Source organism: Megachile rotundata, chromosome 11 (assembly GCF_050947335.1).
Source record: "Megachile rotundata isolate GNS110a chromosome 11, iyMegRotu1, whole genome shotgun sequence".
NCBI lineage: Eukaryota > Metazoa > Arthropoda > Insecta > Hymenoptera > Megachilidae > Megachile > Megachile rotundata.
This window is the reverse complement of record NC_134993.1, coordinates 10,621,834-10,649,185: the sequence shown is the minus strand read 5'-3', so window position 1 is coordinate 10,649,185 and position 27,352 is coordinate 10,621,834. Positions and strand designations below refer to the sequence as shown.

At 31.6% G+C, this 27,352-nt stretch overlaps 1 protein-coding gene across 9 annotated transcripts in view; it reads right to left on the bottom strand.

Moving 5' to 3' along the window:
* Nucleotides 1-27,352, bottom strand: part of nrm (neuromusculin) — a 544,158-nt gene that overhangs the window by 70,393 nt on the left and 446,413 nt on the right. For 5 of the 9 annotated variants that reach the window (XM_076537545.1, XM_076537548.1, XM_076537552.1 and 2 more), the window contains exons 15-19: nucleotides 25,284-25,301; nucleotides 22,448-22,588; nucleotides 15,132-15,168; nucleotides 6,587-6,996; nucleotides 919-1,026 (exon numbers count right to left, since the gene is read on the bottom strand). In XM_076537545.1, the coding sequence (XP_076393660.1) occupies nucleotides 919-1,026; nucleotides 6,587-6,996; nucleotides 15,132-15,168; nucleotides 22,448-22,588; nucleotides 25,284-25,301 (714 nt within the window). The remainder of the gene's footprint in view (nucleotides 1-918; nucleotides 1,027-6,586; nucleotides 6,997-15,131; nucleotides 15,169-22,447; nucleotides 22,589-25,283; nucleotides 25,302-27,352) is intronic. The other 4 variants (XM_076537546.1, XM_076537551.1, XM_076537543.1 and 1 more) reach the window with 3 other exon arrangements.

The window sequence follows — 27,352 nt, the reverse complement described above, 5'->3', positions numbered from 1 at the left end:
TTACAATTTTCAATGTCCAGTGTCCATTACAATTCTCAATTTCCATTGTCAATTTTAATTTTCAATATCAAAATTGAATTACAATTCTCAGTTACAGTTTTCAATGTCTATTGTCAATTACAATTTTCAATTTCAATTATCAATTTTAATTATCAATTTCCAGTGTCAATTTCAATTTTCAATATCAATTTTTAATTACAATTTTGAATTACAATTTTCAATTTTCATTGTCAGTTTCAATTTTCCATTTCAATTATCAATTTCAATTATGTATTTCAATTATGAATTTCAATTATGAATTTCAATTATAAATTTCAATAATCAATTTCAATTATAAATTTCAATAATCAATTTCAATTATAAATTTCAACTGTAAATGTCAATTATCAATTTCCATTGTCAATTTCAATTTTCAATATCAATTTTGGATTACAATTCTGAATTACAATTTTCAATTTCCATTGTCAGTTTCAATTTTAAATTTCAATTATCAATTTCAATTATGTATTTCAATTATGAATTTCAATTATGAATTTCAATTATAAATTTCAATAATCAATTTCAATTATAAATTTCAACTATAAATTTCAATTATCAATTTCAGTTATGAATTTCAATGATCAATTTCAATTATGTATTTTAATTATGAATTTCAATTATGAATTTCAATTATAAATTTCAATTATCAATTTCAATTTTCAATTACACTTTCCAACTTCAATTCTTAACTTCAATGTTCAATTATAATTTAAATCTCAATTTTCAATTTCAATTATTTCACCCCTGTGCAAATATCATCATTCCCAAAAAAAAGCAACTTGACAAAGCTGGAAAAATAAGTGGTCAAAGTAGAGGGCGGTTTTCGATCTCGACCTCCAAAACACCATGCTCGTGTTACAATTTCTTGTTTTCACGTACCTGCGCCTGGTTTTTTTCTCTTACGGGAGACGTTGGCTCGGTTCAGTTCGCACGACGATTCCGCATGCAGTATTCGCTGGCGTGGCGTTATTCTTTTGTAAGTCACAGCTAAGGGAACACAGAGAAACAAAAAAAAAAAACGAAAAAGAACAAGCAACGACACGTAAAGCATTTTTTTCCATGCAGCTCGTCGCGCATGCGCGGACGGGCGTCTATCGCGGGTGAAATTGTTTTATAGCCAGGGTTCAGGTCGTTTTTTTTTTAATACTCCGTACAGGGTTCTATTTTTCAAATTTTATCGCGCACTTTGTTTCCGGCCAGAAGTTCGCCAACGTAATTCCTCGAGCAGTTGTTCGAGCGAAATATATTAGATCATCCGTGGAAGTTCGTGTACTTAGGGCCGGTTTGAAAGCACGGCGTGCTGATGATATACTGATTAATAATGGCGTCGAGGGAAAATTGTGAAAATTGTGTGCTGTTTTTTAGATAATTAACTGGCAAATATTTTGTAATTGGTATTTTTACGTTTTCCAATATTTAAATTTTTTAATACTTAAATTTCAAGGTTTTTTAAAAAATTGTTCTAGGGAATTATTATTTGGAACTTGGAAAGTTGGAAATTTGGGAATTTTGGGAATTTGGGGAATCTGAGGTGAGGGGAGACTGGAATCTAGAGAATTTGGGATTTGGGCAATTTGCGATTTGGGGAATTTGGGGAATTTGCAATCTAGGGAATTTGGGATTTGAGGAATTAAAAATCTATAGAATTTGGGATTTGGGGAATTTGGTATCTAGGAAATTTGGGACTTATGGAATATGGTATTTAGGGAATTTGGAATCTAGGGAATTTGGCATTTCGAAATTTGGAATTTCGTAAATTTGGGATTTGAGGAATTTGGAGTCTAGGGAATTTGGGATTTGGGGAATTTGGTATCTAGGAAATTTGGGACTTATGGAATATGGTATTTAGGGAATTTGGAATCTACGGAATTTGGCATTTCGAAATTTGGAATTTCGTAAATTAGGGATTTGAGGAATTTGGAATCTAGGGAATTTGGGATTTGGGGAATTTGGTATCTAGGAAATTTGGGATTTACGGAATATGGTATTTAGGGAATTTGGAATCTAGGGAATTTGGCATTTCGAAATTTGGAATTTCGTAAATTAGGGATTTGAGGAATTTGGAGTCTAGGGAATTTGGGATTTGGAGAATTTGGTATCTAGGAAATTTGGGATTTACGGAATACGGTATTTAGGGAATTTGGAATCTAGGGAATTTGGCATTTCGAAATTTGGAATTCCGTAAATTTGGGATTTGAGGAATTTGGAGTCTAGGGAATTTGGGATTTGGGGAATTTGGTATCTAGGAAATTTGGGATTTACGGAATACGGTATTTAGGGAATTTGGAATCTAGGGAATTTGGCATTTCGAAATTTGGAATTCCGTAAATTTGGGATTTGAGGAATTTGGAGTCTAGGGAATTTGGGATTTGGGGAATTTGGTATCTAGGAAATTTGGGACTTATGGAATATGGTATTTAGGGAATTTGGAATCTAGGGAATTTGGCAATTCGAAATTTGGAATTTCGTAAATTAGGGATTTGAGGAATTTGGAATCTAGGGAATTTGGGATTTGGGGAATTTGGTATCTAGGAAATTTGGGATTTAGGGTATTAGGAATCTATGGAATTGGGAATTTAGGATTTGGAAGAATTGGAATTTGGCAATTGGGGAATTTGTGATTTATTGAATTTGGAATTTAGGGAATTGGTAATTTGGCATTTGGGGAATTTGGAATCTAGGAAATTTGTAATTTGTGGTATTTGTAATTTAGGGAATTTGTAATTTGTGGTTAATGGAATCTAGGGAATTTGTAATTTGTGGTATTTGGAATCCAGGGAATTTGGGGAATTTGTGGAATTTGGAGTCTAGGGAATTTTAGGATCTGTTGAATATGGAATCTAGAGTTTTGAATTTGAAAATTTGAGATTTGTGGAATTTGGAATCTAGGGAATTTTAGGATTTTCTGAATTTGGGATCTGTGGTATTTGGAATTTAGGGAATTTGTAATTTGTGGTATTTGGAATCTAGGGAATTTGTAATTTGTGGTATTTGGAATCAAGGGAATTTGGGGAATTCGTGGAATTTGAAGTCTAGGGAATTCTAGGATTTGCTGAATTTGGAATCTAAGGAATTTTGGATTTGAAAACTTGGGATTTGTGGAATTTGGAATCTAGGGAATTTTAGGATCTTCTGAATTTGGGATTTGTGGAATTTAGAATCTAGAGAATTTTAGGATCTGCCGAATTTGGAATCTAGGGAATTTAGGATTTGCTATCTGTGAAATTTGTAATCTATGGAATTTGGGGTCTTGTGAATTTGGATCTGGGGAATTCAGATTATGATTTGGTAGTTCATTACTGATTTGGTGAATTTTTATAATTTGACGATTTGGGTATTTTGGGGATTTGAGAACGTGAGAATTTGGGGAAATGGAAACTTGTTAATTTAGTAATTTGTATATTTTCAAGTTTTAGAATTTAGAAACTTGAATAATTGCAAATTTTCAAATTTGAAAATTGGTAATTCACAAATTTCCCTTTTTGAAAATTTAATATAATATGCACTCTCAAAATTTCAAGTCGAAAACCTCTAAATTGCGGCCTATACCGTGCAGGCAAATGAACAGAAATGCAGAGCGAGCCATGAGAACACAGCCTCGCCATGTTCGGTAATAAATATCACGTTTTGAAGAACGTTACGAAAATATACGAAAACATAAAAGCGCACGAGAAGTATGTTGAATAACGAACATTATATTACCACCGGTATAATAATGCGCAGGAAAAGTCGAAGCTTCTAAATGAAACAGTTTTTCAACGTTAACAGAAGCTTAATTAAGCAAATGCAGAATTATCATTGAAATTTTTAATCCTTTTGAACAGCACATGCACGATATTTCCGTAACGTCTATGTAGCTTGATAAATGCACTGATACCAACGACATTAGACGGACTCACTAATTACACGCAAAAAATACACTTTTAATTACCTTTTACCGTGCCGCGATGCTCTTTTCAGAATTACGTTAGCGCAACTTGCTTTAATCTCGCTTAAAATTAACGCTGGCACACGTTTTTAATACGCGGGTGCTGAATTAAAATTTCGAGAGATTAACTTCATCGAGTACGGCGATAATATTTTGATTAACAATTATTTTCTTGTAATTTTGGTTTATTATTTTATTTTGAGTTGTGGGGAGAAGTTTTGGGGAATAGTATGGCATGTTTATGTTGGTGATACAATTTTTAGTATTGGTAGTTGGTTATGTCATTTTTCTTGTAAGTTAAATTTGGGATGAAATATTGTAATTTAAATTTGGGATGAAAATTTTGTCAAGTTTATGTTAAAAATAAAATTATGAAATTTTGGTGAAAAATTATTTCATTGATATTTTTATTTAGTTTAATATTATATAATTGGCAGTTAGTTATATCATTTTTCATGTAAATAGTATTTTAAATTAAATTATTCATGAAAGTTTTGTCAAGTTTATGTTAAAAATAAAAATTATGAAATTTTGGTGAAAAATTATTTCATTAATATTTTTATTTAGTTTAATATTATATAATTGCCACTTAGTTATATAATTTTACATGTAAGTAATATTTTAAATTAAATTATTCATGAAAATTTTGTCAAGTTTATGTTAATAATAAAATTATGAAATTTTGGTGAAAAATTATTTCATTGATATTTTTATTTAGTTTAATATTATATAATTGGCAGTTAGTTATATAATTTTTCATGTAAATAATATTTTAAATTAAATTATTGATGAAAATTTTGTCAAGTTTATGTTAAAAATAAAATTATGAAATTTTGGTGAAAAATTATTTCATTGATATTTTTATTTAGTTTAATAATATATAATTGGCAGTTAGTTATATAATTTTACATGTAAGTAATATTTTAAATTAAATTATTCATGAAAATTTTCTCAAGTTTATGTCAATAATAAAATAATAAAATTTTGTTAAATAATTGTGTGATAATAATTTTACTTTATCATGTCACTCTTTTAAAATAAATTATTTATAAAAATTTTGAGGATCATTATGTCAAATTTGTATCAATAATAATATTATAAAATTATGTTAAATAATTATTACTAGTTTATCAAGTTTCCATTTTATAATTAAATTATTATTGAAAATTTAAAAAAATATTTTGTCAAATTTTTGTCAATAATAAAATAGTAAAATTGTGTTAAATTGTAATTTATCATATTAGTAGTATTATTAATTAAATACAGATGAAAATTTTTAGAATTATTTTGTTAATTATCAAGTTTTACATAATCAGAAAAAAAGTGGCGATATTTTTGTAATTTTTTAAAAACAAAAAGTTGTCTTGTAAAGAGTAAATAAAACACCCTGCTATAAACAATTGTATACATACTTAATGCTAAAAACATTGCAAAATTAATAAGCGTTAAACAAAACTTGTTTCGAGACATCAACTGTACTTTTCAATGTTGGCACTGGAATTTTTGAATTTTTAAATTTTGTTATTTTCATGTAAAATAAATGAACAATGAATTTTTGGCGATTTGGGGAATTTAGGGAATTTTGGGAGTTTGGGAAATTTGGGGAATTTGAGGAATTTGGAGAATTTGGAGAATTTGGAGAATTTGGAGAATTTGGAGAATTTGGAGAATTTGGAGAATTTAGGGAATTTGGGGAATTCGGGGAATTTGAGGCATTTGGAGAATTTGAGGAATTTAGGGAACTTGGGGAATTTGAGAAATTTGAGGAATTTAGGGAATTTGGGAAATTTGGGAAATTTGGGAAATTTGAGAAATTTGGGAAATTTGGGAAATTTGGGAAATTTGGAAAATTTGGAAAATTTGGGAAATTTAGGGAATTTTGGGAATTTTAAGAATTTAGGGAATTTGGAGAATGTGGGTAATTTGGGTAATTTGGGGAATTGTGGAGTATGGGGAATTTGGGAAACTTGGCGAATTTTGGGAATTTGAAGAATTTAGGGAATTTTAAGAATTTGGAGAATTTGAGTAATTTAGGTAATTTGGGGAATTTGGAGAATTTGGGATTTGGGGAAATTTGGAATTTGAAGAATTTGAGATTTAGGGAATTTTAGATTTAAGAAAATTGGAGTTCTGGGCAATTGGTGGAATTTTGGGGAATTTGGGGAATTTGGCATTTGGGATTTGGTATTTAGGGAATTTGATATTTGGAGAATTTAGAAATTGGGGAATTTCAGATTGGAGAAGTTTAGTATTTAAGTAATGTAGGATTTAAGAAATTTGTCGAATAGAGAATTTGGGATGTCTGTAATTCAGGATTTTTACAATATGGGATTTTGATAATTTCGAATATTAACAAAGACTTCACAAAAATCCCCCAAAAACTAAACTAAAAAACACCTAAAATTCCCATTCAAAACTTGTCCCCAAGAAATGAATCACCTAGTACACAAATTCATCACGAAAGTTTGCACGTATCCCTATTAAATTAGCCCTCCCAGAAAAACAGGGTACAATTGCGAGTAAAACCAAACGAACGAGCGCGGGTCATCAAGATTCCAGGTGTGCCAACATTAAGGTTCCAGTTTTTCTCTCGGTCGTCGAGCGTTTTCGCAGACTCACCTGTCTTTTCCCTGGAAATACCGGGCAAAGTAGACTGCTCTTTAAGTTGCACTCCAAACATGGCCTTAATTTTATTAGCTCTGGCAAGCATACCCTCGTCATGCAGACTGGACACAGTTAGGCTCCTCTGCGAGTTTTCCTTCCTTCGCCGGAACACTTTGCCGGGCACTTTGGTGATCGTGGTCTCCATTAAGAACCGATCGGCCATCGGCTCGTCGTTTTGCCGGGCCATCAGTTCGTTTCGCAGTGTCTCGTTAGTTCGAACACTCAGACCGGATCGTAGACTGTGGCTTCTATTGATGTGAACCAGCACACCGGGCTTTAGGGGCCATCTGGGTGCAGGCGTTGGCTGCACCGTGGTCTGAGTCGAATGAGAGGACACCGTGGGACTTGGGGGTCCACCGTCTGGACTGTTCAATGATTTTACATCGAATTTCTTTTATATTTAGCACGGTTTCGAATCCTCGAATGCAGTTTTTGAGAGAAGAGATTCGGGGATTCGAAAAGTTGGGTTCGTTTTTGGGGTCGAAGCTCTGGGAGGTTACAGTGCTGTGTCCGGGAAGTAGAAGGGTAGGGGTGAGTGAGGTAATAAGGGAGCTGGTGAATTTTACAATTATTTGGTTTTGTAATTTTGGGAAATACTGGTTTCCTGAAACACCAGTTATTCAATTCTTCAATTTCCTACTTTCCTAATTTTACCATCTTCCAATTTCCTAATTTCCCAAGATTTCAATTTCACAATTTCTCAGTTTTCCAACTTTCCAATTTCACATTTTCCTAATTTCCCAAATTTTCAATTTCTCATTTTCCAAATTTCCCAATTTTCCAATTTCCAATTTCCAATTTCCTAATGTAAAATTTTTCCAATTTCCCAAATTCCCAATTTGCCAATTTGCCAAATTTCCAATTTGGTAATTTGCTAATTTCCAAGTTTCCCAAATTCCTAATTTCCTAAATTCCCAGTTTTCCAATTTCTCAACTTCTCAATTCCCTAATCTCCTAATTCCCTAATTTCCCAACTCCCTAATTTCCCAATTCCCTAATTAATCAAATTCCCTAATTTCCCAATTCCCTAATTTCCCAATTCCCCAATTTCCCAATTCCCTAACTTCCCAATTCCCTAATTTCCCAATTCCCTAATTAATCAAATTCCCTAATTTTCCAATTCCCTAACTTCCCAATTTCCCAATTCCCTAATTTCCCAATTCCCTAATTTCTCAATTCCCTAATTTCCCAATGCGCTAATTTTCCAATTTCCCAATTTAGCAGTTTGCTATTTTGCAAGTTTCCCAAATTACTAATTTCTCAATTACCTAATTTCCTAATTTCCTAATTTCCTAATTTCCTAATTTCCTAATTTCCTAATTTCCCAATTTCCCAATTTCCCAATTTCCCAATTTCTTAATTTCCTAATTTCCTAATTTCCTAATTTCCCAATTTCCCAATTTCCCAATTTCCCAATTTCCCAATTTCCCAATTTCCTAATTTCCTAATTTCCTAATTTCCTAATTTCCCAATTTCTTAATTTCTTAATTTCTTAATTTCTTAATTTCTTAATTTCTTAATTTCTTAATTTCTTAATTTCTTAATTTCTTAATTTCTTAATTTCTTAATTTCTTAATTTCTTAATTTCTTAATTTCTTAATTTCTTAATTTCTTAATTTCTTAATTTCTTAATTTCTTAATTTCTTAATTTCTTAATTTCTTAACTTCCTAATTTCCTAATTTTCCAAGTTTCCAATCTCCCAATTTATTAATTTCCAAGTTTCCAATTTCCCAGTTTCCCAATTTTCTGATTTCTCAATTTCCTAATAACCCATTTTCCAATTTCTTCATTTCCCATTTCCTCGTTTTACCAATTTCACAGTTTCCCAATTACGAAATTTTCTGATCTCTACATTTCCTTCCTGCTAAATTTCCCAACTTCTAAATTTGCAAATTCCCAAATTTCTCAATCTCTTAATTTTCCAACCGTTACATTTCCCAATTTAAAAAATTTTCAGTTTTTAAATTTCCCAATCTCTAAATTTCCCAATTTCCCAATTTTTCATTTAGGAATTTAGCAATTTAGCAATTTAGCAATTTAGCAATTTAGCAATTTTGCAATTTACCAATTTACCAATTTACCAATTTACCAATTTACCAATTTACCAATTTACCAATTTACCAATTTACCAATTTACCAATTTACCAATTTACCAATTTACCAATTTACCAATTTACCAATTTACCAATTTACCAATTTACCAATTTACCAATTTACCAATTTACCAATTTACCAATTTACCAATTTACCAATTTGCCAATTTAACCATTTACCAATTTACCAATTTTGCAAATTTCCAATTTTTTTAATATCCCAGTTTCCTAATTTCGCAATTTTCTAATTTCCCAATTTCATAATTTTCCAATCTGCCAATTTCCTAATGTCTCAATTTCCCACTTCCTAGATTCCCTATTTCTAAATTTCCCAATTCTCTAATTCCCTATTTCCTAAATTCCCCAGATCCAAATGTTGCCTATCTACATGTTATACCAAACATCAGCCCATAGTATTCCCATTCAAAGACTCTCCTAACCAATACCCAATTATTGTCACCAAACATCCCACATATTCAAAAGTCCCTAAAATAGACTCCTAGTCCACTATTGAATCCTCCACAGTCCACAAAATCCCCAAAATTCCTTCCATAATTATCAAACTTTATGAACAGTAACCATGTCACTATCTTACTAACTATATGTATAACAGTAACTATATGAACCGATATCTCACATATCTTTAACTCTCCCCAATAAAAAGTTCCACTCTCACTTCCTTAAAAATGCCTCCACCAAACATTAGTTCGCCCCTTTCCTAAGATACCGAACTAACGTGTGATAGCCAGGGATAATATGGACACAGCACTTGCGGGAGTTTACCTTCGCCATAACAACGAACCGAAGAATCCTTTTGATTATTTTCGTTCTACTTTCGCACAAAGTCACGTAAAGCCTTAACGCTCCGTTCGCGATTCTTTCAAAACTTTTTAATTAAAGTTTATCCCGATTTCTCGGAGCTCCTAGACGATTTTCACAGAGTCGAGTGGATCGTTTTTTGATCAATGAACTAAAAACAAGTTTTGCTAACGAAAGAGATATTCTACCTTTGAGCGAACGTAATTTATCGTCTTTTTTTGGTTACCGAGCAAATAACCCGATACGAGTCGATCGAAAACGCGAACACGTCGATATTATTTTTTATGGAGAAATAAACGAAATCAGAGAGTTAGGGTGATGTTTTGATAATAGAATTTGTCTACTTTTTCCCTGGTGTACGAGCTGCATATTCATGGGATGCGTGAAAGCTAGTAATTCATCAAACGCGTTGCACTACGAAACGACAGTTTATTCCATTTTAATTTATCGGCCCGTTCGATCGTGAGTTATAGCTCGCATGATTTCAATCCGAAGGTATGTACGGTCACGTGCAACTTGGCCTTTTGCAGATTACGGGACGTTGCGGGGGGAGATTAATTGATGTCGGTATGACTATTGTCAGTGTAGAACTTTGGAGCACTTGCAACTTTAGAAATTTTGGAAATCTGGATATTTTGGAATTTTTTGACTCTTGAGGGTTTTGAATTTTTTGAAATCTAGAAATTGGAGTACTGGAATTTTTGGAAATTTTAGAATATTTGGAAATTTTTGAAACTTTGGAAACTTTGGAAACTTTGGAAACTTTGGAATTTTTGGAATATTTGGGAATTTTTGAATTTTGAAATTTGGAATTTTTGAATTTGGAATTTTCGAATTTCTGAGTTCTTGAAATTTTGGAATTTTGAAATTTAGAATTTTTGGAATTTTGGTATTTTTCAATTTTGGGATTATTGAAATTTTGGAATTTTGAAATTTGGAATTTGGAAATAGTGCAATAATGGAATGATAGAATGATGGAATGATGGAATGATGGAATGATGGAATGGTGTAATAATAGAATGATAGGATGGTGGAATGATGGAACGATAAAATGGTGATATGATGGAATGATAGAATGGTGCAATGATGAAATGACAGAATGGTGACATGATGGAATGATAGATTGATGCAATGATGTAATAATAGAATGGTGGAATGATAGAATAGTGGAATGATGGCAGGATAGAATGGTGGAATGATGGAATGATAGAATTGTGGCATGATGAAATGACAGAATGGTGGAATGATAGAATGGTGATATGATGAAATGATAAAATGGTGCAATGATGGAATGGTAGAATGATGGAATGATGCAATAATAGAATGGTGGAATGATGCAATAATAGAATGGTGGAATGATGGCAGGATAGAATGGTGGAATGATGGCATGATAAAATGGTAACAAGATGGAATGATAGAATTGTGGAATGATGAAATGAGAGAATGGTGAAATGATGAAATGTTGGAATGATAGAATGGTGCAATGATGGATTGTTGGAATTTTGAAATATCGAAATTTTGGAATGTGGGAACGCTGGAACGTTCAAATGTTAAAATGTTAGATTGTTGGAATACAGAAATGTTGGAGTTATAGAATATTGGAATATTGGAGTGTTAGAACGTTGGAATATTACAATGTTGGAATGTTGGATTGTTAGATTGTTGGAATAATGAAAGGTTGAAATCGAGGAATGTGATGAATGTTGGAATGTTGAAATATTGGAATGTTGGAGTGTTAAGAATATCGTAATGTTGAAGTGTTGAAATGTTGGAGTGTTAAGAATGTTGGAATGTTGGAGTGTTAAGAATGTTGGAATGTTAAGATTGTTAAGAATGTTGGAATGTTAAGATTGTTAAAAATGTTGAAATGTTGGAATGTTGGCAATGTTGGAATATTAACAATGTGGGAATGTTGGAATGTTAACAACGTGGGAATGTTAAGAATGTTGGAATGTTAACAACGTGGGAATGTTAAGAATGTTGGAATGCTGGAATGTAGGAATGTTGTAATGCAGAAATGATAAAGTTTAGTACTATCGGAATGTTGCATTATAGGAAGCCAGGAATGCTGCAATGTTGAAATTATATCGTCGAATTTTGCAATTGTGAAGTTCTACGCTTGAATTTTATAATTTCATAATTTTGAAATTTCAGATTTGGAGCTCTGGAACTCCGTACATTCCCATCATTGATATCTTCTAATTATTCAACCTTCCAATGTTAAAATTCTTAAACTCTCAAGTAATCGAACATCGGTTATAATTTCGAAATATCCGAACATTGCCCACTAATTTAGTACAGCGATTCCAAGCTTATAACCTTTGAATTTCTGAACAGCCAGCAATCAATATCCCGCGAATCCACGTCCCCCTAGATCAACACTATCATTCAAAAGGAAAACCCTCCTGAGCGTCCATCCCCATTTCTCCGTCCACGTCGAAATATGAAAACCGGTCCCCGTTCGGCGTATAAAAACCGCGTTAAATATTCACGGTACGTTGAAGAGCGTACAAGCGAAGCGAAAAATTCGCCGGCAAAAGGATTCTTCGTTTCAGGTCACGATTTGAACGACAGCCAACTCAATAAGAGGGCTTTCTACTCATCGAGCATGCAACCCTTCGCCTACCTTTCACCTCCGAAACTGTCTCTCCTGGTATATGTGTAGGAATAGTGCAACGGCATTGTAACAGAGACAGGCTATCCAACTATAACTAATCGTCCTTAAATTATGCAACAACGTCCACACAGTGCCACATTCGAATAACAAAGAACTCCGCCGCCCCTATTCATTTGCACGTGCGACCCTTACCTGTCTCACCTCTATGCACACTTCGATAGTAAACTATTATAAGCCGGAAGTGCTCGCTAAATTATGCAACAGGACATGCATTCAGGTGTGAAGATATACGGAGAGGGAACCAGACCGGACATAATCGGTACACACGTGTGCGTGTCATGTAAGAAAGTATTCGTACTTTGTTAATTAACCTGTATTTTCTTTTTGAGTTGAGTGATTTATTGCATATGTGGTCAGTTACTATTTATTGTTTGGTTATAGTTAGATTGTAGTTTGGTGAATTATCTGATGTGCATGTTAACGTGTGTGGTTTATATGTATTGTCACGGCATTACGTCATTATTGTGTGGTATGATACTTTAATATTGTATGATAGCATCAAATCATCTGTTGTTATATCAGCATAAGATATTGCTATATTGTAGTGTGATATGATGAAAATATGGTACTATAACATATTGTGATATGATTGTTATGATACTAGCATATCATACGATTATCATATCACAATCACATTACCCTAACGTGTAACCATAGCATAAATTTTACAGCATTGTATTATCATAATATACTGTTACATTATAGTATGATAATAATATGGTGCTACAGCAGGTTATGATAATATTGTTATGATACTAGCATATCATCATATGATTACCATATCACAATCATATTGTCATAACATGTAACCATAGCATAAATTTCACATCATTGTATTATCATAATACACTGTTACATTATAGTATGACAATAATATGGTGCTACAGCAGGTTATGATAATATTGTTATGATACTAGCATGTTATCATACGATTATCATATCACAATCATATTGTCATAACATGTAACCATAGCATAAATTTCACATCATTGTATTATCATAATACAATGTTACATTATAGTATGATAATAATATGATGCTACAGCAGGTTATGATATGATTGTTATGATACTAGCATATCATCATACGATTACCATATCACAATCATATTGTCATAACATGTAACCATAGCATAAATTTCACATCATTGTATTATCATAATACACTGACACATTATAGTATGATAATAATATGGTGCTACAGCAGGTTATGATAATATTGTTATGATACTAGCATGTTATCATACGATTATCATATCACAATCACATTATCCTAACGTGTAACCATAGCATAAATTTCACAGCATTGTATTATCATAATATATTGTTATCTTATGGTATGATAATAATATGATGCTATAACAGGTTATGGTATTATTATTATGATACTAGCATATCATCATACAACTATCGTATCAGTATTATATTATTATAACATGTTACCATAGCATAAATTTGTCATATCAGTGTAACATCATAATATATTATTATATTACATAATGATGTGATGATAATATGGTACTATAACATACTATGACACTGTCTTTATGATACTAACACATCATCATACAATTATCATATCAGTATCATGTTATCATAACGTGTTACCGTAGCATCAATTTTACATCATTATATCATTATAATATTTCAGTATGATACGATGATAATATGGTACTATAATACATTATGATATTTTTGTTATGATCTATCATCATTATACAATTATCACATCAGTATCATAATATCATAACGTGTTACCATAGCATAAACTTGTCAAATCAGTTTATTAGCTTATCATCATTATATCACTCCCCTTTTATAATATCATTATGACACTAATATATCATTAGTATACGACTATCATATCACTGTTATATTATCATAACATCATTATGATGCTATCATACCATCACTACAATTATCACATTATAGCATTGTAACATATCACATCACATTATCATTAAGAGCAATCATATCATTATTATGATACCACCATATGGCAATCATATCATCATCATATCATGTCACCACAACTTGTTATTGCCTTATCATATTATCATTATAGATCATCATATTATTATTATGATACCACCATATGGCAATCATATCATCATCATATCATGTCACCACAACTTGTTATTGCCTTATCATATTATCATTATAGATCATCATATTAATATTATGATACCCACATTGTACTGCAATCGTATCATCATACCATGTCACCATATCTTGTTATCATATCACCATTCTATCATAACATGCTATGATAATATCATAACGTATTATTATACTCTGATATCATAACTCGTTATCATATTACCATAACGTGTTATTGTACTCTGACATCATAACTCGTTATAATGTTATCATAACATGTTATGATCGTCATCATATCATCATAAGGTGTCATTATATCATCATGTATGGCTCAATGTTACCATGAATGGTTAATCGATACTAATTTTAACTGTATAGTTAGATAGTAAATATCTTGATGTATAAAGCACCGTAAACCACAATTTAACAAAATGTCCAAAATTGAAATTTCTTAAAATGTCACCAATAAACCACAAATAAAATAATTTCCCAAAACGTTCAAAAACGACCACAGTACGAATACTTCTTACAACCGTAGTTCCAAGTGTACCAGTGCAACGTATACACAATCGTATCCGCTATAGAGTGCCATAGTTTACCGACAAATTCGGGCGAATCACCGTGGTAGCCGATGTGCACCGCCATTTTGTAAAGCGAAACCCCTCGAAACAGATCCCACCGTCCAAGCGTTACAAAGAAAATTTCGTGGGAATCCATGAAATAAAAGGTGTAGCAAGCAACGAAAGATGCGAGCGAAAACAACATTAAAGAGGACGAACAGGGAGAAAGATTGAAATGCTTTTCTACTTACTGTTCGCGTTCCTCCAGCTCGACCACCCGATTACTGTCTGTGTTTTGTTTAGCAAGTCCAAATTAAAAAAGTAGAGCAGAAACGAATCAGTTTTTCTGTGTTAGTGATACGCCGGCGAAAAAACGAGAGCCGCGCTGCGCTGTGCCCGCGAGGACCGTTCGAAACCGAGACTTGCACGTTTAATTAGAGATTGTTCTTTACAGCACCGAAGTTCACGACCTTTCGCGAATTTAATTAACGTTGACTAACTTCTTGGAGGAGATCGCGTTCAACTTTGCCCCGGGAATGTTACGCGAGATGTACTTTATGAACAACCGTTTCTCTTCGCTGCAAATGGCTGAAAGGACATTTTCGTTTGAATAACTGTTTTCATTCAGGGTGAAATATTGAATTTTTAACGTTCAAATGATTCTTATTATTTATTTGTTTCAATGATTTTTTGGTAGGCAAATTCGTTAAAGATTATTGGTAGATTATGTGTGTTATAATACAGGTTGTTTCACAGTTCGTGTAACTCACGGAAAGAAGTGGTAGAGGACGCAATTTTGAATAAGATTTTCCTTTGCAAAAATGTGATATGAAGCTTCGTTTTTGAATTATTAAGGAAAAACACTTAGGCGATATAACGCGTGGCACTATAATGCGTAATAATTATTAACGCGTGGCGATATAACGCATAATAATTCATAACGCGGGGCGATATAACGCGTAGTAATTTATAATACGCGGCGATATAACACGTGGCAATATAACGCGTAGTAATTTCTAACGCGTGGCGATATAACGCATAATAATTCATAAAGCGTGGCGACATAACGCGTAATAATTTCTAACACGTAGTAATTTATAATACGCGGCGATATAACACGTGGCAATATAACGTGTAGTAACATCTAACGTGTGGCAATATAACGCGTAATAATTTCTAACGCGTAGTAATTTACAATACGTGGCGATATAACGCGTGGCAATATAACGCGTAGTAATGTCGAACACGTGGCGATATAACGCATGGTAACTTCTAACGCGTGGCGATGTATCGCGTAATAATTTCTAACGCGAAGTAATTTATAATACGTGGTGATATAACACGTGGCAATATAATGCGTGGCAATATAACGCGCGGCAATATAACGCGTGGCAATATAACGCGTGGCAATATAAAACGTGGCAATATAACGCATGGCAATATAACGCGTAGTAATTTAGAACGCGTGGCGATATAACGCATAGTAACTTCCAACGCGTGGCGATATAACGCGTAGTAATTTCTAACGGGTAGGATATAACGCATAGTAACTTCTAACGCGTGGCAATATAACGCGTAATAATTTCTAACGCGTAGTAATTTATAATACGTGGCGATATAACGCGTGGCAATATAACGCGTAGTAATTTAGAACACGTGGCGATATAACGCACAGTAATTCCTAACGCGTGGCGATATAACGCGTAGTAATTTATAATACGCGGCGATATAACGCGTAGTAATTTCTAACGCGTGGCGATATAACGCATAGTAATTCATAACGCGTGGCGATATAACGCGTAGTTATTTGTAATACGCGGCTATATAACGCGTGGCAATATATGCGTAATAATTTCTAACGCGTGGCGATATAACGAGAGTTCCTTTCCGGGAGTTACACGAGTTGTGAGCCACCCTGTATACAATTTACGTGGATAGGTTACGTGTGAAACTAACCTAACCTACTTATCCAAATAAAGATCCTAAAATTTATTTTCACAAAAAAGTAGCACGAGTTACAATTACAAGAATTAAAATTGTAAAAAATAACGAAATTTCCACAAAAAATTTGCGTAATTTTCATTAGCGCATAATTAAAGTTCAATAAAGCGCAGCGCGTAAAGCACGTACATTGTCCAATAAGGAAAAACGAATCAACATAAATTTTCATTGAAATTGGACGGGGTCGGTCGTATCGCAATTATAAAAAATCTCGGCGGGTTAATTGAAAAAAAATTGCATTTTCGTGTCCTCGCAGCGGCGCAGCACGGTCCCGCATATTCAATAATTTGTATACATTGTATGTACTTGTTTTTGCAACCAAATGGGAAATGCGCATTGTCCATCTACCTTATACGATTACGTAACATAACTGACATGCTTCGTTTTCCGTAACTAGCATGAACTATGCGATAATAACAACGCAAAATAATGTATGCAGTGCATGATTTATGCAACTCTGGCTGCAGTCATCGGATTAAACATTCAACGACAATTTTATACCTTGATAGCGTGAATTATAGAACATTCTCAGTTTTTCGTTGTACGTCGTATTTTAACAAGTTTTGAAATTCGATTCCGTGACGTTTGGTAGGCCAAAATATGTTACATGCAATATACATAGATTTTTGTATCTTTTGACGAAACTCGAATTACGATTTTTAAGACGGATCGTATGCAAAGATTATCAGTTTTGAGATTTATTTTAAATTGAATCAAGGGTAATTTATTGCATTGTTATTATATACGACGATATACCGCGAGGCGATATAACATGAAGTAATTTATAACGTGTAGCAAATGTAATGCGTTGCGATTTAACGCGTCGTAATGTCACGTATGGTGATTTAACGCGTGGCGATATAACCCGAGGCAATATAACGCGTGGCAATATAACGCGTAATAATTTATAACACGTAGTAATTTATAATACGTGACGACATAACGCATAGTAATTTATAACACGTGGCAATTTAACGCGCAGTAATTTATAATACGTGGCGATATAACGCGTGGCGATATAACGCATGGCGATATAACGCGTGGCGATATAACGCATAGTAATTTCTAACGCGTGGCAATATAACGCGTAGTAATTTCTAACGCGTGGCGATATAACGCGTGGCGATATAACGCGTGGCGATATAACGCGTGGCGATATAACGCATAGTAATTTCTAATGCGTGGCAATATAACGCGTAGTAATTTCTAACGCGTGGCAATATAACGCGTAGTAATTTCTAACGCGTGGCGATATAACGCGTGGCGATATAACGCGTGGCGATATAACGCATGGCGATATAACGCGTGGCGATATAACGCATGGCGATATAACGCGTGGCGATATAACGCGTGGCGATATAACGCGTGGCGATACAACGCGTGGCGATATAACGCATGGCGATATAACGCGTGGCGATATAACGCATAGTAATTTCTAACGCGTGGCAATATAACGCGTAGTAATTTCTAACGCGTGGCTATATAACGCGCAGTAATTTCGAACGCGTGGCGATATAACGCGTAGTAATTTATGATACGTGGCGATATAACGCGTGGCAATATAACGCGTAGTAATTTCTAACGCGTGGCGATATAACACGTAGTAATTTTTAACGCGTGGCAATATAACGCGCAGTAATTTCTAACGCGTGGCGATATAACGCGTAGTAAATTTAATGTTTGGTAAATTAACGCGTGGTAATATAGCACGTACTGATTTAACGTATTACAATCTATTACACGGCGATATAACGCGAGACAATATAACGCATTCCATTGCGAAATTCTTATTTGACCAAATATACCGTGGCAATATAACGAATCATGTCACACAGTAACCTTGTTTGAAAAATGACAAAATACTTAATTGCAAAACGGCGATAAAGAATATTCTCTTAAAATGAAAATTTTTGCATACAATGTTAGTTGTATTTGATATACATATCTCACCTATAATTTTAAATGTAATTAGAGCGCGGGAATCGTAATCCGAACCAAGAACCTATTACATTGTAACAACGAACGATCCAATGGCTGCAACCAGTTTGAATGGCAGTCAACGTTAACTTTGTACAGGGATAACGTCCCGATGTTTCGTGGTTACTCTTGTCTCATCAAATAACTGGGAAACTTTAGCAACAAACTTCAGCATCCCTACGCGACGACGCTACTTCAAGGGATCTTGATGAATGTACGAAACAGCTAGCTGATCCGTACTTGAAGATCGCTTTTCAATTCTCAAACAGCTTACGTTTCTTGTCAACCGGATTAAGCAACATGCAACGTACGAAAAATACAGATGTCGCTTCTGGGAGTTTACTGTTATTAAGTCATTATGTGAAACGGTATCGTGCTGTGAAGTCTCGTTCGAGAATGTCGCTGTGGTAATTATTAACCCTTTCGTTGTGAAACGTATCTTTGACTTATCACATTTAAGTTAGGTTTGGATATGAATTTTAATTAGAGAAATTTATTCCGTATTTTCAATTTAGTCTACTTTGTTATTTTATTATTTTATTTTTGTTTATTAATAATGCAAAAATGTAGCAGTTAGGTTGAGTTGGTAAGTTAGGTTATATTAGGGTAAGATAAGTGAGGTTAGGTTATATTATGATATATTATTAGGTTAGATTAGTTAGTGTAATTAAGGTTAGGTCGATTTAAGATAAATTACATTGAGTTAGGTTAAGTTAGTTTGTTAGGTAATCAAGGTTAGGTCAATTTAAGATAAATTACATTTAGTTAGATTAGGTTAGTTTGCTAGGTAATTAGGGTTAGGTCAATTTAAGATAAATTACATTGAGTTAGGTTGAATTATTTTGTTAGGTACACAAGGTTAGGTCAATTTAAGATAAATTTAATTGAGTCAGGTTAACTTAATTTGTTAGGTACTCAAGGTTAGGTCGCTTTAATATAAATTATATTGAGTTAGATTAAGTTATTTTGTTAGGTACTCAAGGTTAGATCAATTTAAGATAAATTACATTGAGTTAGATTAAGTTAGTTTGTTGGGTACTCAAGGTTAAGTCACTTTAAGGTAAATTGCATTGAGTTAGGTTAAGTTAGTTTCATAGGTAATCAAGGTTAGGTCAATTTAAGATGACATACATTGAGTTAGGTTAAATTAATTTATTAGGTCATCAAGGTTAGATCAATTTAAGATAAATTACATTGAGTTAGATTAAGTTAGTTTGTTAGGTAATCAAGGTTAGGTAAATTTAAGATAAATTGAGTTAGGTTAGATTAAATATTTAAACATAGGTTAGGTCGTTTTAATATAAATTGAATTATGTTTGGTTTGGTTAGTCAGTTTACCCAAGGTTAAGTCAGTTTATGATAAATTAAATTGAGTTAGGTTAGATTATACATTGTAACTTGGGTTAGGTCGTTTTAATATAATTTACATTATGTTAGGTTAGATTAGTCAGTCTAATCTAGGTGAGGTCAGTTTAAGATTAATTAAATCACGTTAGGTTTCTTTAATCAGTTTATTCTAGGTTAGGTCAGCCTTAGATGAATTAAATAAAGTCAGGTTAGCTTAATCAGTTTATTTTAAGTTAGCTGAATGTTAGATCATTTGAATTAATTTAGGATAGATTAGTCAGTCTAAGTCACATCTGGTTAGGCTAGATTAAGTTAAGTCTTATTTACCTAAGCTAGTCAATCAAAATTCATTTCCAAAGATTTCATTTAACAATAATAGTCAGTTTTATTAACGAAAGGGTTAATATTGCGTACGTCGTTGTCATTTTACAAATACATGTCATTTGTTGTATAAACTAAGTTCTTTATTTGCAGCAATTTTTGATGGGACAACACTTTGATAAATAACATGAGTAATGAAAGTGAATGAATGTCAACGAACCGAGATCTTGTCGCTTGAAAAAGAACATATGGTCTGCTATGCACAGAAATATTGTCACTTTTAATTAATTATTATAATTTTTTATCACTTTTCTAACTTGATCATTGCTTCAGTGATTTGTAGATCTTGTAACGATGGCGACGATAAATATGCATTAACATTTTGCAATTTTTTAAATATCAAACATTGGTCAAAATTATATACCCTTATAATTTCAAAATTATAGTAACATTGTAAATATTATAAATTAAAAATTATTATAATGTCAAGACAAATTTGAAATTGTTAATTAAACTTGCAATTGTGAATTAACAGAATGAAACTTATATTGTCAATAGTAATATTTGCAATAACTTTTAAATTATTTTTCAAGTTAATTTTTCAGACTAATTTTTGCCCCATTAAATATACCGTGATACAAATTTAATAACCGATCCTCAATAAATACAGAATTAATTATTTATCACTCAAAATAACAATCTCAAGCCATTTAAATATGTATGAGTTCAAAAATTGAATCATAAAACCATTAAAACAATGCATATTTATCGACTGATGATACATATGTGTATAAATTAAAAAGAGTATCATGTTCCGAATGTACGATAAATGATCGATATTAATTAGTTCCTTCAAGATTACAATTACTCATAAAATGTATCAGTAAAGTCGAACATCCGATTAATTTCATTAATTGCGATTACCAATTAATTTTCCTGCTTGTCCAACTAATTTTATTAATTACACATGCAATTAATTTTATTGCGTACTTATTTAATTAATTGCATCACTTATTTGCACAATTAATTTAATTACTTACTACTTCTATTAACTTTATTACCTGATCACTTGATTTTATTGCAGTTCTCTTCATTTTATTACCTGCTTATTTAATCAATTGCAAGTTTCTCTAATTTTATTAGTTGTGCAAGTTAATTTATTGAAAATTTTTTAATTAATTTTGTTGGTTATACAAGTCACTTTATTGCAAATTTTTTAATTAATTTTATTACTTGTACAAGTCACTTTATTGAAAATCTTTTAATTAATTTTGCTACTCATACAAGTCACTTTATTGCAAATTTTTTAATTACTTTTGTTATTTACACAAGTCATTTTATTGCAAATTTTTAAATTTATTTTATTACTTATATAAGCTATTTTATTGCAAATTTTTTAAATTAATTTTGTTGGTTATACAAGTCACTTTATTGCAAATTTTTTAATTAATTTTATTACTTGTACAAGTCACTTTATTGAAAATCTTTTAATTAATTTTGCTACTCATACAAGTCATTTTATTGCAAATTTTTTAATTACTTTTGTTATTTACACAAGTCATTTCATTGCAAATTTTTTAATTAATTTTATTACTTATATAAGCTATTTTATTGCAATTTTTTTAATTAATTTTGTTACTTGTACAAGTCACTTTATTGCAAATTTTTAAATTAATTTTGTTGCTCATACAAGTCATTTCATTGCAAATTTTTTAATTACTTTTGTTATTTACACAAGTCATTTTATTGCAAATTTTTTAATTAATTTTGTTGCTCACACAAGTCATTTCATTGTAAATTTTTAAATTAATTTTTTGACTGGTTTGTAATCTTGAAGGAAATGTACGATCTACGTCATGCGAATCGTTGTGAACAACAAATCACAATGACAATAAAAAATAAGAAACAGATTGCAACTTACATTTCATCTGGTTGCGTTTGCGTCGACAGATGATGAAGATAGCCACGCAGATGATTATTATCACAAGTATGAGAACCACTGCAGCAACGATAACAATCAGAAGAAGATTTCCTTCCAATTCATGCCACCATGGTATATGACCTGAAACGTACATTAATTTTGTGCTAATTAGTCAGGATGTAATCAATATTTAATTAGGGTAACATTGAGAGTGATATTCAAAATTAACTATATATCCAATAAATATATCAAGTAGAAAGAATTTTTAGTAGAAAGAATTATTTTCAGAGAATCTTTAGTTATAATGATATGATTTTTAGTCACATTTTTTTTTAACAAAGTATGTTATTGTAGTGATGTGTTTTTATGGACAGTAATTTGGGGGACAAAAATTTTAAGTTGGTATAACCTAACCTAATTTTTCTGTAGTGCAAGACATTTTTTTTATTTTTTTAAATTGTATGATTTTTCTATTTTTAAAAATTGTGTAATGTTTCTATCTTTTAAAAATTGCATAATTCTTCTATTTTTTAAAAATTGCACAATTCTCCTATTTTTTAAAATTGCACAATCCTCTTATTTTTTAAAATTGCATGAATCTTCTATTATTTAAAATTGTATAATTCTCCTATTTTTTAAAATTGCATAATTCCTCTATTTTTCAAAAATTGTATAATTCTTTTATTTTATAAAAATTGTATAATTCTTCTATTTTTTTAAATTGCATAATTCTCCTATTTTTTAAAATTACAAAATTCCTCTATTTTTCAAAAATTGTATAATTCTTTTATTTTATAAAAATTGTATAATTCTTCTATTTTTTAAAATTGCATAATTCTTCTATTTTTTAAAATTGCACAATTTTTCTACTTTTAAAAATTGCATAATTCTTCTATTTTTTTGGAATTGTATAATTCTTTTATTTTTTTAAAATTGTATAATCCTCTTATTTTTTAAAATTGCATAAATCTTCTATTATTTAAAAATTGCATAATTATCGTCCTTTTGTAATACAGAATTTCACTATTCTTAAAACTTATACAACTGTCTACCATAACTGCATAATTCTATCACTCACAATCGTATCATTCTCTTGTTATCAATAACAACACAATCAATTTAAAATAAAGTATATTCAATAGCAAATTTTCTTCAACATAACCTACAAAGATTGATATAACCACTAAAGTCTGACATAACCTACAAAGCCTCCACTACCAAAGTACTCATATTAAAGCGAACTAACCTCACCTAACTTAACTTACAAAGCTTGACATAACTTACAAAGCCTCCATCATCAAAGCACCCATATTAAAACGAACTAACCTTACCTAACCTAACCTACAAAGTCTGATATAATCTACAAGGTTTCCATCATCAAAGTAACCATATTAAAACGAACTAACCTCACCTAACTTAACTTACAAAGCTTGACATAACTTACAAACCTCCATCATCAAAGCACCCATATTAAAATCAGTTAACTTCATCTAACCTAACCTACAAAGCTTGACATAACTTACAAACCTTCATCATCAAAGCATCCATATTAAAACGAACTAACCTTACCTAACCTAACCTACGAAGTCTGACATAATCTACAAGGTTTCCATCATCAAAGTAACCATATTAAAAATGAACTAACCTCATCTAATCTAACCTACAAAGCCTCCAAGATCAAAGCAACCATATTAAAACGAACTAACCTTACCTAACCTAACCTACGAAGTCTGACATAATCTACAAGGTTTCTATCATCAAAGTAACCATATTAAAAACGAACTAACCTCATCTAACCTAACCTACAAAGCCTCCATCATCAAAGCAACCATATTAAAAACGAACTAACCTCATCTAACTTAACCTACAAAGCTTGACATAACCTACAAAGCCTCCATCATCAAAGCACCCATATTAAAAGGAACTAACCTCACCTAACTGAACCTACAAAGTCTGACATAACTTACAAATCCTCCATCATCAAAGCACCCCATTAAAACGAACTAAAACTCAAACCAAGAAACTTAAATACCTTCAAGATAAATTTTCAACCCATTTTAAATAAAAATCTCCTCCGTTTAATCTCCTTCAGCCCTCTGTAGTTCATAAATTCCAATGAAAATCGATAGCAAAATTCAAGCAAACGTTAGATGTTTAATTAGGATTAAAAAGTTCGACGAAAAGATAGAATTTTATAACGAAATTCTGTTCTATATTAAACTTCCAAAGTCAAGTAATAAAGTAATCTTTGACTCGGCTGAAACTGGAACGAAATTCGTCGAAAATTTCTACGCGAAACAACAAAGGATTTCGACTGATTGTAGAAATTTCACGGCACGGTTTGTTGGCAACGGAATAAAGTAATCGGCAGAGCAGCTGCAATTCAAATGTCGGCGACAGCTGCGTAATATTATAAATACAGAAGTAAGGCGACCGATTTTAAGCGAGAATTTTCATGCCCCTCTGTTTGCTTTGCATTCAATCTGTTCCCTTGTTACGCCATATTTTATCACGCAGCATTTTTATTACTGACTTTCTGCGTATGAAATGTTTTTACAATTTATACTTGTAAAATTCACTGTTTTTATTTATTTTAAAGTCAAATTACATCAAGGTTGAAGAGTGAACAATTTCATTTATTCAACGACTATTTTTATTTCTTTATAGACAATTTTTTATGTATTGCTAAGATTTTATTATAATTTTTAAATGTTGTCAAAATTATCTTGCAGTTAAGATGGAATCTTGCAATTTTAAACTTGTAAAATATAGTGAAGGTGAACTAGTCATTAAAAATCGAATCAAGGTTTTGCTGAATAATTATGGGAAAACTTACTTCGATGTCCATGGTGAGCTAAGAAAAAAAATTTATATCATTGTTAATATAAAAAAATAGTAGACATATCAATCAAATACATAATCCTAAATAAACTATTTAATTTGAATATATAAAATTTATATAAAATATCAAAAAAATGTCTGTAAAAGTGTTTTGAAATACAGCTACGATATTAATTATAAAATTTCATTTTTAATGTGTAATTTTGCTCTTCGAAGGTTCAAGTATTTTCAGCACCAATCTCCTCACGTACATACATCCTCGATATGCTAAATTATGAGACACAACGTAGCAATTTCTATGAAAATTTTAATAACTGCTCCGGAAAATGTTTATAGTGGATTTATTTAATCGCACGGATATTCATATTCTCCAGGGTAAAGTTGCATCTTCCGGGAAGAAATGATAATACTTTAAGGAACAGGAGGATAAACGTCCCAGTGGAGGGATTTTGAAGTATTTTGTCTATATAATTTAGACATGACCTATTTTTGCCGATAAGAATTTGCATCGTTTCACTAATAATTGTATATTGAATACAGTGACGTAGTAGTACATTCTCAAATTTTGTTTAATATAGTACTTGCTATGTTAAAATATAGGGTGGTACAAAATTGAAGATACATATGTGTTACATATATGGTCCTTCAAAATTGAGGACACATATAGTATGTTACAAATATGGTCCTTCAAAATTGAGGACACATATAGTATGTGTCATATATGGTGATTCAAAATTGAAGATATATATAGTATTTTACATATATGGTAGTTCAAAATTGAGGATACATATGGTGCATTACATATATGATGGTTCAAACTTGAAGTTCATATAGTATGTTACACATATGGTGGTTCAAAATTGAAGCTACCTGTAGTATGTTATATACATGGTAGTTCAAAATTGAGGATACATATGGTACGTTACATATATGATGGTTCAAACTTGAAGTTCATATAGTATGTTACACATATGGTGGTTCAAAATTGAAGCTACCTGTAGTATGTTATATACATGGTAGTTCAAAATTGAAAATACATATGGTATGTTATATATATGGTGGTTCAAACTTGAAGATACATATAGTATGTTACATGTATGATGGTTCAAAATTGAAGATACATATGGTATGTTACATATATGATGGTTCAAACTTGAGGTTCATATAGTATGTTACACATATGGTGGTTTAAACTTGAGGTTCATATAGTATGTTACACATATGGTGGTTCAAAATTGAAGCTACCTGTAGTATGTTACATATATGATGATTCAAAATTGAAGACACATATAGTATGTTACATATATGATGGTTCAAACTTGAAGTTCATATAGTATGTTACACATATGGTGGTTCAAAATTGAAGTTACCTGTAGTATGTTATATACATGGTAGTTCAAAATTGAAAATACATATGGTATGTTACATATATGATGGTTCAAACTTGAAGTTCATATAATATGTTACACATATGGTGGTTCAAAATTGAAGCTACCTGTAGTATGTTATATACATGGTAGTTCAAAATTGAAAATACATATGGTATGTTACATATATGGTGGTTCAAACTTGAAGATACATATAGTATGTTACATGTATAATGGTACAAAATTGAAGATACATATGGTATGTTACATATATGATGGTTTAAACTTGAGGTTCATATAGTATGTTACACATATGGTGGTTCAAAATTGAAGCTACCTGTAGTATGATACATATATGGTGATTCAAAATTGAAGACACATACAGTATGTTACATATATGGTGGTTCAAACTTGAAGCTGCATATAATATGTTACACATATGGTGGCTCAAAATTAACGATACCAACAGTATGTTACATACATGGTGGTTCAAAATTGAGGACACATGTAGTGTATATAAAATTTTGTCCACCCTCCAAAAACTGTATTATTAATATTATAAATTTTACAAGTTTACGCAACGTAATATAAGTTTGTATTAAATATAATTGAACCGCAACCGTTTCACGAATATTAACTGTACACAGTGTTCGAAGAAAACCCGAAACTGCCACCGAGCAAAACCCGAGCTATGCAA